This window comes from Xiphophorus couchianus, chromosome 19 (genome assembly GCF_001444195.1).
Source record: "Xiphophorus couchianus chromosome 19, X_couchianus-1.0, whole genome shotgun sequence".
NCBI classification, from domain to species: domain Eukaryota; kingdom Metazoa; phylum Chordata; class Actinopteri; order Cyprinodontiformes; family Poeciliidae; genus Xiphophorus; species Xiphophorus couchianus.
Genome location: NC_040246.1, coordinates 116,885 through 134,453, shown reverse-complemented (window position 1 = coordinate 134,453; position 17,569 = coordinate 116,885). Strand labels below are relative to the sequence as shown.

At 42.4% G+C, this 17,569-nt stretch overlaps 1 protein-coding gene across 2 annotated transcripts; it reads right to left on the bottom strand.

Annotated features, from left to right (window-relative positions):
- Nucleotides 1-1,777: 1,777 nt before the first annotated feature.
- On the bottom strand, nt 1,778-17,420 carry LOC114134788 (uncharacterized). 2 transcript variants are annotated; one of them, XM_028001605.1, is made up of 18 exons: nt 17,209-17,420; nt 16,886-16,938; nt 15,394-15,463; nt 10,824-10,972; nt 10,531-10,614; nt 10,388-10,444; nt 8,321-8,509; nt 8,029-8,223; nt 7,856-7,910; nt 7,661-7,751; nt 7,411-7,552; nt 6,753-6,857; nt 5,843-5,951; nt 5,537-5,747; nt 5,328-5,402; nt 4,567-4,669; nt 2,577-2,662; nt 1,778-2,476 (listed from the first exon to the last, which is right to left on the bottom strand). In XM_028001605.1, exons 1-18 carry the CDS (start codon nt 17,234-17,236, stop codon nt 2,332-2,334), a joined length of 1,947 nt encoding a protein of 648 aa, XP_027857406.1. In that variant the 5' UTR covers nt 17,237-17,420; the 3' UTR covers nt 1,778-2,331. The 2 variants fall into 2 exon arrangements, with proteins under 2 accessions (XP_027857406.1, XP_027857407.1); XM_028001606.1 differs by having other exon boundaries at nt 10,824-10,969.
- Between the last annotated feature and the right edge of the window lie 149 nt (nt 17,421-17,569).

The following is a 17,569-nucleotide window of genomic DNA, read 5'->3' as shown; positions in this document are numbered from 1 at the left end:
TCTGAAACGTCCTCCTGAGGGGGAGTGTGGAGGATTTAGCTGCAAAGCCATATATCACAAAGGAAAGAGTGGGAGAGGAGGCTGTGGTGTGTGCTGGTTCAGCTCCGTTACGACGTTCCCCTTTGCTCTCGTCGGGAGGGGAAAACCAGTTAAAAGCCCTCCAAACCAAACAGTCTTTTAACAAGATGCACTTCGTTTTCTCTGTTTGCTTTAGTTCAGAGGGTTGGGCTTCGTCCAGGGAGCTGGCATGTTGATTCCAGCCGCTTCGTGAACCCTGACCTCTCGCTCGCATTCAATCGGCTCGCTCGCGGGGGGGCAAAGCAGCGAGCGCAGACAGGAGCAAACAGGGACACATTTTGAAACATTTTGACCGCATCAATCCAACGTGAAGGTGATGCCTACGGGTTCAACGGGAGTTCAAGGTATTAGTATCGCGGGCCTTTCATGGGCTCAGATCAAAAGGGCTTTGTAAGGTATGCCAATTAATGCGCATGAAAACAGCTGGTCTGCATGAAAGGTCAAGGAGAAACATTTTTCACAGCTAAGCAACTCAAACCCTGTTTTTTAAACCCAGCCAGCCCTAGTTGGAGCAATAGATAGATCTTTCTGGGACAGTTTTGGGTCCCAAAAAGACGCCCACAAAAAACATTGTGAAAGTGTGGGCGCGCCGATAAATCGGCCCAGACTTTGGGAGACAGGCCGATGCTTATATGTGAAGTCGATCTTCCCCATTGATCTCATTTAACTTTCACAAAGGTCTGAAAATCAGCAATTTTTACAGAAAAAAAAAAAAGGTATCTGGCAAAATCTGAAGTAGTGATCGGCCAAAAACTGCAATTGGTTCACCGCTATGTGACACTGGTCCCAACTGACACAAGTTGTCACTTTTTGCCAAAAGTGATTCTGGCAAAAAAAAAAAAAAAAAAAAAAATCTTTTCCCAAAAAATGTTTTTAGACAAAAAAAGAGAGAAAAATCTTCGGCCATTAGTTTAGAAAGGTGACATTAAAATCAGAAAGAAATATGAAAAAAGCTTGTTCGATGTTGCAAAAGACATGAGGTTCACCTAAGACAACCATGGAACATGCGCTACAGAGGAACGTTTTAAATAATAGCATTTTCACCTGTTAGCATGGCCCAGTCAAAGTTCAGAGCTAAACAAATTGAGAAACATTTAAAAACATGATTTTGATTGAAAGTCTGGAGCTGTAGTTAGAGCTTAAAGTGTTTCCACAAAGTATCAATTTATGTCAATTAAGGAGGGCTGAATTTAAATGCAAGCCACACTTTTCAGATTTTCTTTCAGGTTTTAAGCCGTCATCTCTTCTGTTTTGCAATACTGATCTAACAAAGAATTCAAACATTTATAGTTAGGGGGCATGAATACTTTTTGCAAGACTTTGTGCCCCCCCCCCCCCGCCTTGTATTTAATCATAAACCGGCCTCGTTTATTTGTTCCCACATTAAAAAACATTTGTTTTTATCCAGTGGCCCCAAAGACAACTTTAACCTGTGTGAGTTAAACGATGAACAAATGGGGCTTCTGCAAGGAGTAGTCTTCTAAAATATTACCCCAAATCAACAAATGTGACACACAGACACAGGGACTGGAATGTAAGAAAGGTTAGAATCAAGAGCTGAACACGTTCTCTGTGACACAAAATAATTCAAAAATGAAATAAACCTTCCATTTTCCTGTTTGGCATCAATACCCTGAGCCTAACACAGACCAAGAATCAGCTGCAGCCATTTTTTAAAATCAAAACAGACGCTCCAAAACTCTGGGAACAGGAAAATTTTAATGGTCATAAACCAAACCATTGATGGTCTGTGCACACACACACACACACGCCCACACACACACACACATAGCACAGGCCCCAAACCCCAGAAACATAAATTAAGAAAAACAACAGGCATAACATGAAACGGCTATTCAGAAAAACGTCCAAGAATCCCTGCCTTTAAAATTAAAGCAAATCGGTCCAAACCCCCAACAAGGGTTAAAATATAACACTGCCACCTAGTGGTGGCTTAGAACTCAACCAGAGAAATCTCTTCAAGAGCATTTTTAAAACGACAAAGCTTACAGTCTTCCACAGATTTTCCGACCGTCAGGTAAGCATCCGAACTAGAGGCACGTTTTAAGTACAGTTATAAAAAGGCACATTCATTTGACAATACAATAAATGTTACGCAGTTATATACGTGTTTGTACGCATGCAAAGGTCACAAACGCTTTTCTTAGTTTCTTAAATTCTTTTTAGTGTGTTTTTATCCACTTGAATCAAAGACCCTGTGTGAAAGCTCTGCATGTTGCTTTCTACTGATTTTTAATTCCCTGCGTGTGATGCGAGACCCAGTCTGCTGGTGAACTTGTCTCGGTCGATGTTCTTGTGCTCTGGGATGTGTCTGAAGGTGCAGTCATCCCTCGTGCAGCCCGTCGTCCGCCAGAAAAAGCACTCCTTCTTGTACGTACTGTTTAAAAAAAGAGAAAAATCATCTCTCAACTTCAATCTGTACATTAATAAAGGTAGAGCTTTTACTGCTGCTTGAAGAAAGAGTGCAGTGTTCTTACCTAAGACGTTGGTAGGCCTCTGTCTCTCCAGTGTGGCCCTTAAAGGGATATCGAACAGTCAACGGAGCGCCTTCCACTACCATTCCCTGAAAAGGAAACAAAAACTAATCTTATCTCGAAGGTCATCTGTATCATGGGGTGAGTTTTCACCCAAATTTAAGGGCGCTTCAACACCTGATAGTCCAGTAAACTGTCAGCTTTCACAGCTCTAACGTATCAAACCCTTTGACAAACCCGTTCCCCTCCTCAAGAACCAGTGAAGGAAACGACACGCAAGCCTCGAAAGTGAAGTGCCATCAAGTTTTAACGGTTGTTAAGTCTTTGATAAAAGACTTCTGCAAGTGCCAGACACGGGTATTTGTTTTGGCTGCATTACCCAGAATGCCCTGCGCTATAGTCCGCTGTCTTCTTTTGGAGCCGTCTCCGGTCCACCTCCATCCATATATATATATATATATATATATATATATGGATTTGAACCGTGCCAGAATTCACTTCAACTGAACTGAGGTTTATAGGCAGACCAGAGTTCGTATCAGAATTTGCATTCACACATCTTCAAACAAACCGGACCTTCTAGACAAACAAACTTCAGTTGGATTAAAGTTGGACTAAAGCAGGGCTGGTGTGGTGCATCCTAAAATGTCCTTCTAAATAAAAATGGTCAGAGACTGCAGTGTACATAACGTACTGATTTACAGTAAGTTGCATTAAAGAATGAGGTTTTAACATGACCAAATGTTCAGAAGTTTGATGCTAACACACCTAATATCCTAAGTGTTCTGCACACTTTTTTATTATTATCATCTGTCAGGCTAGAAAACTGCAAATTTTAGGTCACATGTCACCTCGAGGTTTTATGGCCTGGAGGTGACAAGTTGTAAAAACTGACTTTTGCTATTCTCAAAAGAAACAAACACAAACTTGTCACTTAAACGTTTTTCTTAGTGAAGAAAAGATCACAAATTCAAACACACCCAAAAGAGATGGGGAGTCATTTGTAAGAATTATAAAACATGTTGTGTTTTGGGACGTTTGCTTCCTGGCTGAACCCAGCAGACAAGATATGGGAATCTTATGACTTGTGGTAAATTACTGACTTTTCTGACACTTTTTTTTTTAAACCACCTTCAGAATCAAAGGCAGCTCTTCCCACAGGAGCAGAAACAAACAGAAACCGCCTCAACTAACAAAAACAAATGCAATCAGTGCCTCTGTGTGTTATCTCAGCTGCAGGGTGAAGGAACCGGCTCTACAGAAAGAGAACAAAAAGCAATAAGAATAATCCATAAGGTGGGATATTCAGAAAATAAAATGAAAACACTATTTGAAATTGTTTTTATATAAATTAATTGAAGTAGTGAACCTACAGGCAGCTCCAATCCTTTAAAAAGCAAAAATAAATTAGCAGAAAACATTCAAAAAGAATTTTAACATCAATTAGAAAATGCGCAAGTTAAGGGGGAAACCATTTTCTTTCTTATTCAGAACTAAGACAAACTTTTACTATTATTCCACAGTCTCTGTGGAATAATAACAATAATAAATAGTTAAAGTTCAATTTGACAATTGAACTTTAATTATTACATAAAACTGTTCAAATGATCATAAATATAATGACTGCTGCTGGATATAATATATATTAGTCAATTATTGATGGTGTTTTGGTTATTGATGTTTGTTCTGTATTTCGGTGAAATGATGATTGTTCATCCACTGTCATTAAAATTAAACAGATAATGTACTGATGGCAAAACTATTAAATATGGGTTTAGTTGTTATATGTATGGATTATACATATAATAAATGGAAGATTCTGGAAAAAAGAAAACATTTTGAGATTATGCTTCATTTTTTTATGTATTCAGAAAAAAATGGTCATGAAAGCCTAAAAATCAGCTAAAAGATCCTCTTGTTGCCGAGAGGCTTCAAGTTTTGAAACGTCAGCTCCCCATTTCACCATGACGACCTGGAGTAAACAAATACGTACGTCGATACACTGGATGGCTCTCTCGCAGTCTTCCTTTCGGGTGTAGTTCACAAACGCACACTGCAGCTCCAGCAGCATCTTGATGCTGTACACCGTCCCCACTCTGAAAGAGGCAAACACCGACGACGCGTTAACAACATGCAAGTTTAAATTGGTACAAATCATTTTTCTACGACAAGGAAAAAAAGAGAAGATATATTTTAACCTCCATTTTGGTTTATTTCGAAAAGAAGTTTGGTTTAAGTAAACTCGAGATTTCATGCGGAGGGGTCAGTGTTGTTTTACAGAAGTTTATTCTGCATCAACAGAGTAAACAGTCGGGGACTCGGAGTGATGAGTGAGTCACTAGGGTCTGTCGCAATAAGCAATAAATCAATAAATCAATCAATGAGCTCAGTAATTTTCATTTGCATGATTTATCAGTTTGTATTTTCTCCAAAACTACCAATTTTATAATTTTATATTTTCTACCGAAAACTGGACGACAAAAGCTTTGGTCTCAACTTCAGAGATTTCATAATTCATTTTATGTGATTTTTCTGTTTTTTTATTTTAGGTATTTAGAATATCTTCCAGTTCCACTGTTAAATCATCATTAGAATTTAAAGTTTATTGATCTTTCAGAATGTGTTCTTGCATTATTATATCGTTACCGTTATATTATTGGAAAACTGTCTCCAAACAACAGCATTGTCGTTTATCGCAATAACTTCTGGGACAAGCAACATGTTATGGTCACAGGAAAATAAGTCAGAACTCACCTGCTGAAAAGCTCATGGAGTTTTGGATAAGTCATGGCAGGACCCAGGGTTCCCACCCAAACCGAAAACAGCTCTCTTAGAGAGAAACACACGCTTACTCATCTTAAATCAAAAGCACAGATTGCTGCTCATTTCTGAAACACAGAACTGAAAACAAACAAAAACAGGACAAAGAGAAACCAACGTCTCAACCGTGATCGACTGCTTACGGTTTGGCTGAACTCCTGGAGCGAGGAGTCGGCGACTGGGATTTGGATCTGATTTGGCCCAGACAGTCGATATCTTTGACTTGCTGCGTTCGTGGACGGGCCGTTTGCAGGACGGTCCACTCTCCGTCATCGTCCTCCTCCTCCTCTTTGTCTTCATTGTTGTCGTCCTGATGTGACGGCTGGTTGGATTTGTCCCAGACGGCTCGAGCCCCTGAAGGAGGAGGAGAGCGGACAGTGTGGAGCAGCTGTAACATTCGGAGAGACCTGCTCGGTGTCTTTGATTTTATTTTTTTTTGGAAACGTTACCTCCAGGGTCTTTGCTTCTGTTCCTGGCGAACAGAGCCTCCACGGCTTCCTCGAGGGTCGGGTGAGCTTTGAGGGCCTCGGTGCTTTGCGCCCAGGAGAAACCCATTTCCTGCGGTAACAGAAGTACACACAGCTTCCTAAATGTGACTCACTGTGGACACACTAGCTGCATTTCCACTGGCCACATAACAGCACAACTGAACGTCTTGAAAATAAATTTTGAAAAAGTTTCAGTGCTAGAATGAGGTGGGTTTTTTCATCCGTATTAAAATGTTGATATTTCACAAATCTGTGATGGAAACACTTTTTCACTTCACTCTAGTTACATGATCAACAGTCGGACGTGTTCACTGGCGCAAAAAAAGGCAACGACAGGAAGTAGTTGGAGTGTCATGTTTCTTTAAATGACTTCTTTTGTGAATAAAATTAATGTGTGACTTTAATTTCGTTTCTCATTAAATAGTAAACACAAATGCAAAATGTAGCTTTTTTTCAACATAAGCTGAATATTAAAGTGTTGTGCACATTTGTAATGGAAAGGCAGCTATGCAGAACTTTTATATCTATTAAACTTATTGAACACTTTGTAAAAGTGCCTTCTGCTGCACTGACAGCAGTAAATCATTGAAAGTAGGACTCTTTGCACCTCCAGAGATGGACGTTTTGGGCGATTCTTCAGCAAAATATCTCAAACTCCAGAAATTAAGTTTTGCCTCAGATTCAGGTGGATTTAGGTCTGAGGGTTCCTGCAAATTTTCCACACTCTTCTAGATTTTTGCCCAATAGGGGCTAACATTACCTTCTGATTCTTTTTTACCTGTGATACATAGTCATTTCTTTATTATTCTCAGACTTGCAAAAATTTTTTTAAAAAAGCTTAACTGGTTTGAATACAGATATTAGCACCCACCATAAGGTGCAACGTCTGCGCTCGTTTCAGCTCCTGCGCAGCTTCAACACTCGAGCTTTCCAGCGTCAACACGTCCTTGTAGATCAGGGAGGCCTCATAGTACCTCTGAAGGAGTCACAGCAAAAATAAAGCATTGACTGATTGTTGTTCTAGTAACTGATTATTCCAACAAATTTTCTGATGATTAATTGAAGATAAACAAAACTGGCACGTTCCACAGATTATTCATATAAAATATATTAAAAGATGCAAATAAACAAAAAGAATTACATTCCAGGACAGCATTCCTTTAGTGAATTTGAACCGGAAGGAGCTCAAACTACAACTTGAGGAATTTTAGGTAAAACATATTTACAAAGATGTTTTTCCTCTGAAATGCAAAATGTATAAATATATGTTGTACAGTTTAGAGTATATTGTTGGTTTTTTTAGCAAATCGGCCATTTTTTCTGAATCTGTATACTCTAATTAACGATCAATCAGTTGGTTAAATTAGATGGTGATTACTTCAACTAATCGATTGATCACAATCATTTCAATCAACACAAACAAGAAATGGGAATTAATGTCAAGTAACTTGACTTACAAGAAATGTATATTGTAATGGAATGAAACAAGAGATGAGATCAAATACGCTAGCAGATACGCTTCGTTTTACCTTGAGGCCGCAGAGAGCTTTCCCTTTCCGGAACAAACCCTTTATCCATTTGGGCTCCATGGAGAGCGCCAGGTCGGCGTCCCTCAGGGCGTTCTCATACTGTTCAAGCCTTTCATAACACAGAGAGCGATTTCCAAACAACCTGAAACACACAGAGGGTAGTTTAAAGCTCATTTTACGTCCGGTGATCCTGTGCTTCTCTTAAAAAAAAAAAAAAGAAAAAAAGCCAAATTCAAGTTCATGTTCCTACTTGAATTCCTTTGGGTTGTATTTAATGGCGTCCGTAAAACACGACACTGCCATGTCGTACTGTCCGGACGCGGCCAAGCGGTTCCCCATACCTGCAGCGAAGCAGAGAGGTCAGGCCGGGAGTTCCATTGTTTGTTTTTTTTATTTCACGGGAAAATTTGAATGAAGAGATTTAAAACGAGGAAAATTCACTTACTGGCCAGCTCTACGCTTCTTTTCGCTAGCTCCTCAGTCACGGGACCAAACGGTTTCTGTTGAAACAGGAAGCATAAATGATCCACATGCCTCATCACAATAGATCCCATCAAATAAATAGATCATTTAAAGGTGAAGTTCTGTTCAGAAAAAATTTATTTTTGTGTCTTATACCTCGATATTGGTTCCAGGTTGGCTTTTCATCTGAACTTCAGGTTTCTCAGCAACATGGATGTTTTTATATTCCGGCTGCTGAACCTCAGCGACTTTGCTTTTTTCTTTCTTCTTCTCTTTTTTAGACTTCAGGTTACTCTTTTCCTCAGGTACCAATTTAGTAGATGCAGCGTTTAAATTATTTAAATTGAAGTCCTGCAAAGAAGAGCACAGTGCGGTCGTTTTTTACAGACTGTAAGAGAGTTTATTATCGCAACTGTTTGCCTTAAAAAAAAAAGAAGCTTTTACAAACATTTTGTTGCTTATCTTCTGTAGTGTTTATCTTCACAATATCTTTTCCAGCGAGCTCAACACATCCGTCGTCCTTGGTTACTGTTTGGGATTCATCGGACTCAGGAGGCTCGTTTTCCTCTGAATTATCATCAATTATACGAGTTTGTTCCTCATTCTCTAAAGACTCTAACTTTTCCTCGTTGTTCTCCTGAAATTAAATCGCCAATCAGCGAGCCATTTCTGGTTGGAAATGCATTTTTTTATAACATGAAGGATATAGATCAATAAATTAGACCTTCATCAAAAACTTAAGTTATTTCAGCAATTTGATTCCAAAAGAAACTCATTATACACAGAGTGACATATTTTCACTCTGTGTGCAGTTGCTTCAGTTCATTTTAATTTACCTGGTTTAAAGCTGATGAGAACCTTAAGTTCAATCATTTAGAAAATTTTAATATTAGTTAAGACTAATAAAATGGCTTAAATAATCATAGGATAAACACCTGACTAGACAGTTATGGAGAAAACTGTCACCGGTACTCCGTAAGATGAGGATAAGCCGCCAAAGATCATTTACAAGAAACTGGGAGCTCACAGAACGATGCGTTCAAACATATTGGAAGGTTTAGTGAAAGGAGGAGATGCGATAGCAAAAAGTGCACCGATTGCAGGGATAATTGCAACCTTGAGAGGATTGTGAAAAAAGAAGCCAATTCAAGAGATTGAGGAGGCATGGAGTTGGTGCTTAACAGGGTTTCTGCAGGTTTCACAAACTCAAATTTAAGACTTTTTAAGACCACCATGATTGGAATTTAAGACCTCTTTTTCCAAAGAAATGTTCAAACTTCGTCCAGCCAACTGGTGATAAATTTGCTCTCACCCATAATGGAAATAAAAAATTTTAAAAAAAAGGGCTAGTCTAGCAAGCGTGTGTTAGCGGTAGCTAACCAATATCTATCTATCTATGGAACATGACAGACCAGGGGTGGGCAACTCCAGGCCTCGAGGGCCGGTCTCCTGCAACTCTTAGATGTGTCTCTACTTCAACACACCTGAGTCAAATAATGAGGTCATTAGCAGAACTCTGGAGAACTTGACTGCACTTAGGAGGTGATTCAGCTGTTGGATTCAAGTGTGTTGGATCAGGGAGACGTCTAAGGGTTGCAGGACACTGACCCTCGAGGCCTGGAGTTGCCCACTCCTGTGATAGACAGTCAATAGAAAACAAGCTATAGAATGGTCTTAAAGCACAGGTGTCAAACTCCAGTCCTTGAGGGCCGCTGTCCTGCAGTTTTCAGATGTGCCACAGGTACAAAACACTGGAATGAAATGGCTTAATTACCTCCTCCTTGTGTAGGAGGAGGTTTTCCAGAACCTTAATGACCTAATTATTCTAGTCAGGTGTGTAGTCAGGTGTGCCTGAAGGACATCTAAAAGTTTCAGGACACCGGCCCTTGAGGACTGGAGTTTGACACCCGTGTCTTAAAGCAACTTCATTCAGGCAAAAGGAGCAATTTTGTACTAAAAGTACTTTATTGATTTTATGCAAAGGTGGGCATTAACTAGCTATATTTACAAAGCTACATTTTGAAAAATACACACTTATGGGACTGACTTGAGCACCATTTCTGACTACTTTGGCTGCTTAGCTGCATGAAGAATAAGGATGTTTTTGTCAAAAACAAACTAGACACAATTTGTGTCAAAGTGAGACCTCTTCTTTATACACAAGCGTCATTGTTCTAATGTTATTTTCTATCTGTTGATATCAGGTAAGCATACAGTAAACCGTAGATATTGTATTTTGAACGACTTTGGACTCTTCTGACATGGACACATAACCTGCCATAAGTTATGAATCATATTAAAATGCTTTCTCTGGAGTTAGTCGGGTTGTAATGATACCATCTGTATCAGTCCTAAAATAAAAGAATTTGCACACAACTGTTTATATACGTATATATATATATATATATATATATATATATATATATATATATATATACAGAATTTTAAATTGCTGAAATATATTAACTTTTCAATTCTACTCCAATTTAGTGAGACGAATACTATTTTTACTCACAGGTAAATTTTCCTTAAGCGTGCTCTCCTTTTCAAGTCGTTTCTTTTCTTTTTTGCGCTGGAACAAAATACAGACGTGTGCCACGAGCGGAGGTTAGATGACAATAAGACAGTATCGTCTCAGCGGTTATTACACAAGTTCACCTTTTTTTTACGTTTGTTCCTTTCAGTTTTCTCTTTACGCCGATCTTCCTCTTCTATCAATTCCTTACCAATTTTATCTGCTTCCTGGGGAGAACATGTAGAGCAGACGTTACAAATTCATTTCCCATAAAAACAAAACTTGACATATCTAAAGAAATTTATATCCAATACAGTATTAAAAATATCAAAGTTCAACCGCATAAGTCATATTTTCCATTCCATCACCAACAGAAGGGACATTATTCAGATAAGTATTGATTTCACTTCCCAATAAGTGAAACTGGGCGCGTTACCTCGTCTGTGAGCTGTTTTATCTGCGGATGTGGTTCCAAAGGTTTGCTCGCAGCATAACGTGGATGATAATCATCATCGTCATCATAATAATCATCGTCGTCTGAATATATGAGATCATCCTCTAAGACCTGAGCAAACTGTAAGGCTGCTGAAAGTTAGACAGAACAAACAGATTTAAATAAAGATCATAGATCAATCAAGTTTCCATCTGTTTCATGGAAATGTCTTAAAAGTCCATTACATCTACATTTCTAGGGAAGAAAAAAAAAGATTTTTAAGATTTGAAGAATTCTTAAGTTTCTTTTGTTTTTTTTTTTTTTTACAAAATGGGAACAATTGTCTTTCACTGCCATATAAAATGTTTTCCCAGAATGCAATTCTTTGGAGTGTCCTAGTTGAGTAGCTGCATTTACATCACATGTGAATATGTTTGTTCACGCTATAATTAAAAAACATGCCGCACCAACATCCTCCAACTACTTCCTGTCGTCTTCTTCTAGGTTTGCGCCAGTGGCAATATCCTGTTGTTGATCATGTGATTTGTGTGATGCGGAAAGTGTTCCTATTTTAGTTTTGCCAAAAAAAATATCCATCCATCCATCCATCCATCCATCTTCTTCCGCTTATCCGAGGTTGGGTCGCGGGGGTAGCAGCTTCAGAAGGGAGGCCCAGACTTCCCTCTCCCCAGCCACTTCTTCTAGCTCTTCCGGGGGAATCCCAAGGCATTCCCAGGCCAGCCGAGAGACATAGTCCCTCCAGCGTGTCCTGGGTCTTCCCCGGGGCCTCCTCCCGGTGGGACATGCCCGGAACACCTCACCAGGGAGGCGTCCAGGAGGCATCCTGACCAGATGCCCGAGCCACCTCAACTGGCTCCTCTCGATGTGAAGGAGCAGCGGCTCTACTCTGAGTCCCTCCCGGATGACTGAGCTTCTCACCCTATCTCTAAGGGAGAGCCCAGACACCCTACGGAGAAAACCCATTTCGGCCGCTTGTATCCGCGATCTCGTTCTTTCGGTCATGACCCAAAGCTCATGACCATAGATGAGGGTGGGAACGTAGATCGACCGGTAAATTGAGAGCTTCGCTTTTTGGCTCAGCTCTCTCTTCACCACGACGGACCGGTACAGCGCCCGCTTGACGGCAGACGCTGCGCCAATCCGCCTGTCGATCTCCCGCTCCCTTCTTCCCTCATTCGTGAACAAGATCCCGAGATACTTGAACTCCTCCACCTGGGGCAGGACACCCCCCTTGACCCGGAGAAGGCACTCTACCCTTTTCCGGCTCAAGACCATGGCCTCGGATTTGGAGACACTGATCCCCATCCCGGCCCCTTCACACTCGGCTGCGAACCGCTCCAGCGAGAGCTGCAGATCATGACCTGATGAGGCCAGTAGGACCACATCGTCTGCAAAAAGCAGAGACGAGATCCTAAGGCCACCAAATCGGATCCCCTCAACACCTTGGCTGCACCTAGAAATTCTGTCCATGAAAGTAATGAACAGAATCGGTGACAAAGGGCAGCCCTGGCGGAGTCCAACTCTCACCGGAAATGAGCCCGACTTACTGCCGGCAATGCGGACCAGACTCTGACACCAGTCATACAGGGACCTGACAGCCCGTATCAAAGGGCCCGGTACCCCATACTCCCGGAGAACCCCCCACATGGCTCCCCGAGGGACACGGTCGAACGCCTTCTCCAAGTCCACAAAACACGTGTAGACTAGTTGGGCGAACTCCCATGCACCCTCCAGGACCCTGCTGAGGGTGTAGAGCTGATCCAGTGTTCCACGACCAGGACGAAAACCACACTGCTCTTCCTGGATCCGAGGTTCGACTATCCGACGGACCCTCCTCTCCAGGACCCCTGAATAGACCTTGCCAGGGAGGCTTAAGAGTGTGACCCCTCTATAATTGGAGCACACCCTCCGGTCCCCCTTTTTGAACAGGGGGACCACCACCCCAGTCTGCCAGTCCAGGGGAACTGCCCCCGATGTCAATGCGATATTGCAGAGTCGCGTCAACCAACACAACCCTACAACATCCAGAGCCTTAAGGAACTCTGGGCGGATCTCATCCACCCCCGGAGCCTTGCCACCGAGGAGCTTCTCAACCACCTCGGCGACCTCGTCCCCAGAGATTGGAGAGCCCAACCCAGAGTCCCCAGGCTCAGCTTCTTCAATAGAAGGCATGTTGGTGGGATTGAGGAGGTCTTCGAAGTACTCTGCCCACCGGCCCACAACGTCCCGAGTAGAGGTCAGCAGCACACCATCCCCACTATAAACAGTGTTGGTGCCGTACTGCTTCCCCCCCCTGAGATGCCGGATGGTGGACCAGAATCGCTTCGAAGCCGTACGGAAGTCTTTCTCCATGGCCTCTCCAAACTCCTCCCACGCCCGAGTTTTTGCCTCAGCAACCACCCGAGCCGCATGCCGCTTCACCTGCCGGTACCCATCAGCTGCTTCGGGAGTCCCACAGGCCAAAAAGGCCCGGTAGGACTCTTTCTTCAGCCTGACGGCATCCCTCACCGAAGGTGTCCACCAACGGGTACGAGGGTTGCCGCCGCGACAGGCACCGACAACCTTGCGGCCACAGCTCCGACCGGCCGCCTCGACAATGGAGGCACGGAACACAGTCCACTCAGACTCCATGTCCCCCACCTCCCCCGGGACGTGTTCAAAGTTTTGCCGGAGATGGGAGTTAAAGCTCAGTCTCACAGGGGATTCCGCCAGACGTTCCCAGCAGACCCTCACAACACGTTTGGGCCTGCCAGGTCTGACCGGCTTCCTCCCCCACCACCGGAGCCAACTCACCACCAGGTAGTGGTCAGTGGACAGCTCCGCACCTCTCTTCACCCGAATGTCCAAGACATACGGCCGCAGATCCGATGAAACGATGACAAAGTCGATCATCGAACTGCGGCCTAGGGTGTCCTGGTGCCAAGTGCACATATGAACACCCTTATGCCTGAACATGGTGTTCGATATGGACAATCCATGACGAGCACAGAAGTCCAACAACAGAACACCATTCGAGTTCAGATCGGGGGGGCCGTTCCTCCCAACCACGCCCCTCCAGGTCTCACTGTCATTGCCCACGTGAGCGTTGAAGTCCCCCGCGGAACAAGGGAGTCCCCAGGAGGAGCACTCTCCAGTACCCCCTCTAAGGACTCCAAAAAGGGTGGGTAATCTGAACTGTCGTTCGGCCCGTAAGCACAAACTACAGTCAGGACCCGTCCCCCCACCCGTAGGCAGAGGGAGGCTACCCTCTCGTTCACCGGAGTAAACCCCAACGTACAGGCGCCGAGATGGGGAGCAACAAGTATGCCCACTCCTGCCCGACGCCTCTCACCTTGGGCAACTCCAGAGTGGAAGTATGTCCAGCCCCTCTCAAGGAGGCTGGTTCCAGAACCAGAGCCGTGCGTCGAGGTGAGACCGACTATTTCTAGCCGGAACCTCTCGACCTCACACACTAGCTCCGGCTCCTTCCCCACCAGAGAGGTGACATTCCACGTCCCAAGAGCCAGCTTCTGCAACCGAGGATCGGACCGCCAGGGTCCCCTCCCTCTGCCGCCACCCATCCCACAATGCACTCGACCCCTTTGGACCCTCTCACAGGTGGTGGGCCCATGGGAGGGGGGACCCATGTTTCCTCTTCGGGCTGAGCCCGGCCGGGCTCCATGGGTTAAAGCCCGGCCACCAGACGCTCGCCATCGTGCCCCCCCTCCAGGCCTGGCTCCAGAGTGGGGCCCCGGTGACCCGCGTCCGGGCGAGGGAACGCCAAGTCCAATGTTTTTATCCGTCATTGGGGTCTTCGGGCTGCGCTTTGTCTGGTCCCTCACCTAGGACCTGTCTGCCTTGGGTGACCCTACCAGGGGCATAAAGCCCCAGACAGCATAGCTCCTAGGATCATTAGAGCACTCAAACCCCTCCACCACGATAAGGTGGCAGCCCAAGGAGAGGCCAAAAAAAAAAAAAAAAATACAATTATAATTTTGGCCAATTTTGATACAACCCCCCCCAAAAAAACAACAACAGAAAAAAACACCACCTTATCTTGGTGACAAAACTTTTTAGCAAAAGATAAAGAGTTTTTTCCCCCCCAACACAAGCACGTTTTCAGTAAGCAAATTTGTTTTCAAAATGTCAAATTCTGGAATTTTACAGTCAATGGAAATGCAGCTAATGTGAGAGTTCCCTGCATATTCTTCACTTAAAATTTTAAAACTTCCTTTGACGTCTAAGCACAAAATGATCTCCACAGTAGTCGGCTTTTAAGTATGGAACATGGAAAACCACAGGATGTCAGGAAAAGAAATTCTAAATGAATTTCCAGAAATCTTTTTTTCCCCTTCTTCCATACTTCTCCACAGTCGTAATGTACTTGTATCAAAATCCATACACTTTTTTGGGACTGTGTAAGAATCCTGTTTGACGTCACAGGACCACCACCACCACCAACAACAACAACAAGATGCTCCTTTCAGTCAGAATGAGTATGAATGTTGAAGATGATGTAAATAAATGAATAAAGAAGACTTGTGTGAAATGCCTAAATGAGAAAATGCCTTACAGATAAAGGGTTGAGCCAATGCCTCTAGTATGGAAGTCCTGCGCCCACTCATGAAATCCACTATTGATTCCTTAAAAGAAGACAAGATCAGCAAATTAGGACCATTTACAGCCATAATGGTTAAAGGATAAATAACAAGACATGGGGAAGAAATAGAATACACATCTTAACAAAAAGAAATCCTGATACTTTGGAAACAAATAAGATTTCAATAAGTGCAGGACACAAGATAAATGATGACACAGCTGAATATCCTGCTGCGTTCACTGCAGAGCTAAGAAATGACTCAAACTCCTTACTTTGTTCAGTCCAGGTAGAACAATCCAGTTTGATTCGTCAGTAGTTTAGATTTTACCCCCACACGTTGTTGCACACTGCCAGTCAGCTACTTGTGTGTGTCTAAATCACTTGAAATGAAGCCAAATGGGACTGTTTGGAATTCAAAAATATTTCCGGTCAAAAACGGACCGCTTTACTAATGAATCGGTTAATATCCAGCTGTTGGACTTGAGTTATCCTCTAAACAGCAGAGCTGATAAGAAGTTACATTTACCTGTCAAAAACAAGTTTACATGAAAACTACTAAATTTAGTTCATTTTTATTTTACATTTCTTGCACAGATGCATGTATAAACACATATTTTATTCAATCACTGTTTACTTAAAAGAAAACTAAAGAAAAATTTAAGAAGAGGTCTTAACACACAGTGATGCAACAATCCACCTTATCCTGAACGATACCCATTTCTATTTTTCTATGAGGTCTGACCTACTGACCGTTACCTAACATTTGAAATACAAAAAAAAAAGAAAAAGTCCAACAAATATTCTATCGTTTCACAACAATTCTGTGTTTTTCCTGTCGATTACACGAAAACAAACTAAATTTTAATCTCTGGTAGTCTAGCTGGAGCATCTTAAATCACACTGTGAGAATCTCACACAAGTTCATAACTAAATTCTGAGCTGTCGAATTCAACAATTTTTTTTACTTAATATCAGTTCACAAAATAATCTGAACTGATTATTTTACTATGCCATTATTATGGCATAATAAAACAATCTATCATAATAATGACATTTATTATGCTGAGCTGACGTATATCGTTTAAACGAGTCTAATAACAGAATTATCCTACTGTTGACTAATGTTAAATATAGTGCAGTAAAATACTCGTCTGTAGTCTGGAGACATTGGTATGATTGCCTCCTGAATGGTTAGGAGCCGTTTTTATTGTACTTTTTATTCTTTTACCGTTTTTGTTTTCTTTTTTATGTAATTTGGACTCTGAGTCTAATCAAATCTATCTACATGTTGGTGTATATAAACCCAGGAGTTTATTTAAATCTGTTCAGGTAAGAGTCCATCTACCTCTTATGAAGTTTTTATGAAGTTTAATTTGATGCCAACATGTCAGCTTGTTTAAAAAGAGGTGAGCTGCAGGTTTATTAAAACAGCAACATTTTATTAAAAGTCTCGAGTCATACTCACGTGGGTGCGCATTAGTCCCGAGTCTTGGCGAATTCTGGGTATTGAAGGCCCACCTGGCAGGTAAGGAAAAATGATGACGTGAAAGTTCAAATCAGGTGGAAAAAAATGACACACTGGACCAACACACACGTTCACATATATATGCATATAACAGCTTCGATTAAACTCGCGGCTCGCACCGACAGAGCGGAAGCGGACCCGTTTTGCTGAACTAAAAAGTCTCAGTTAAAACTACAGTAGCTGGTAAGCTAACAAGCTGACCCAGTTCCAATTCCTGGTAAATGAAACTCAAGATATGATGAAATAAACTGCTCCATTCTCACCTCGAACCAGCTCTTTCTTTCTTGGCATGGTTTCCGGTTTTTTCCAGTATCTCTGATCCAGTATTTGTCTCTATGACGCACCAATTGTCGGCAGGTTTAGTGCTGCTGAGTTGTTGTTACCCCTGCTGAAGTTTTGGCTCGTGTACAGTGGAGAAGCCTTCAGCGTCCACGGCGTCCTGCTCTTCGTCTTCTTCTTCGACGAAAACGTACTCAAACACTATTCTGGGCGAACGACACTGCCATCATCTGGAAAGAAATTTGCCCTGTAGAGAACAAATATTCTTCCATAAAATCTCCTGAGAATGTTAAATAAATGCTTTTACAGCTACATTGGTTATATGTTGTAGTTCAAATAAAAACA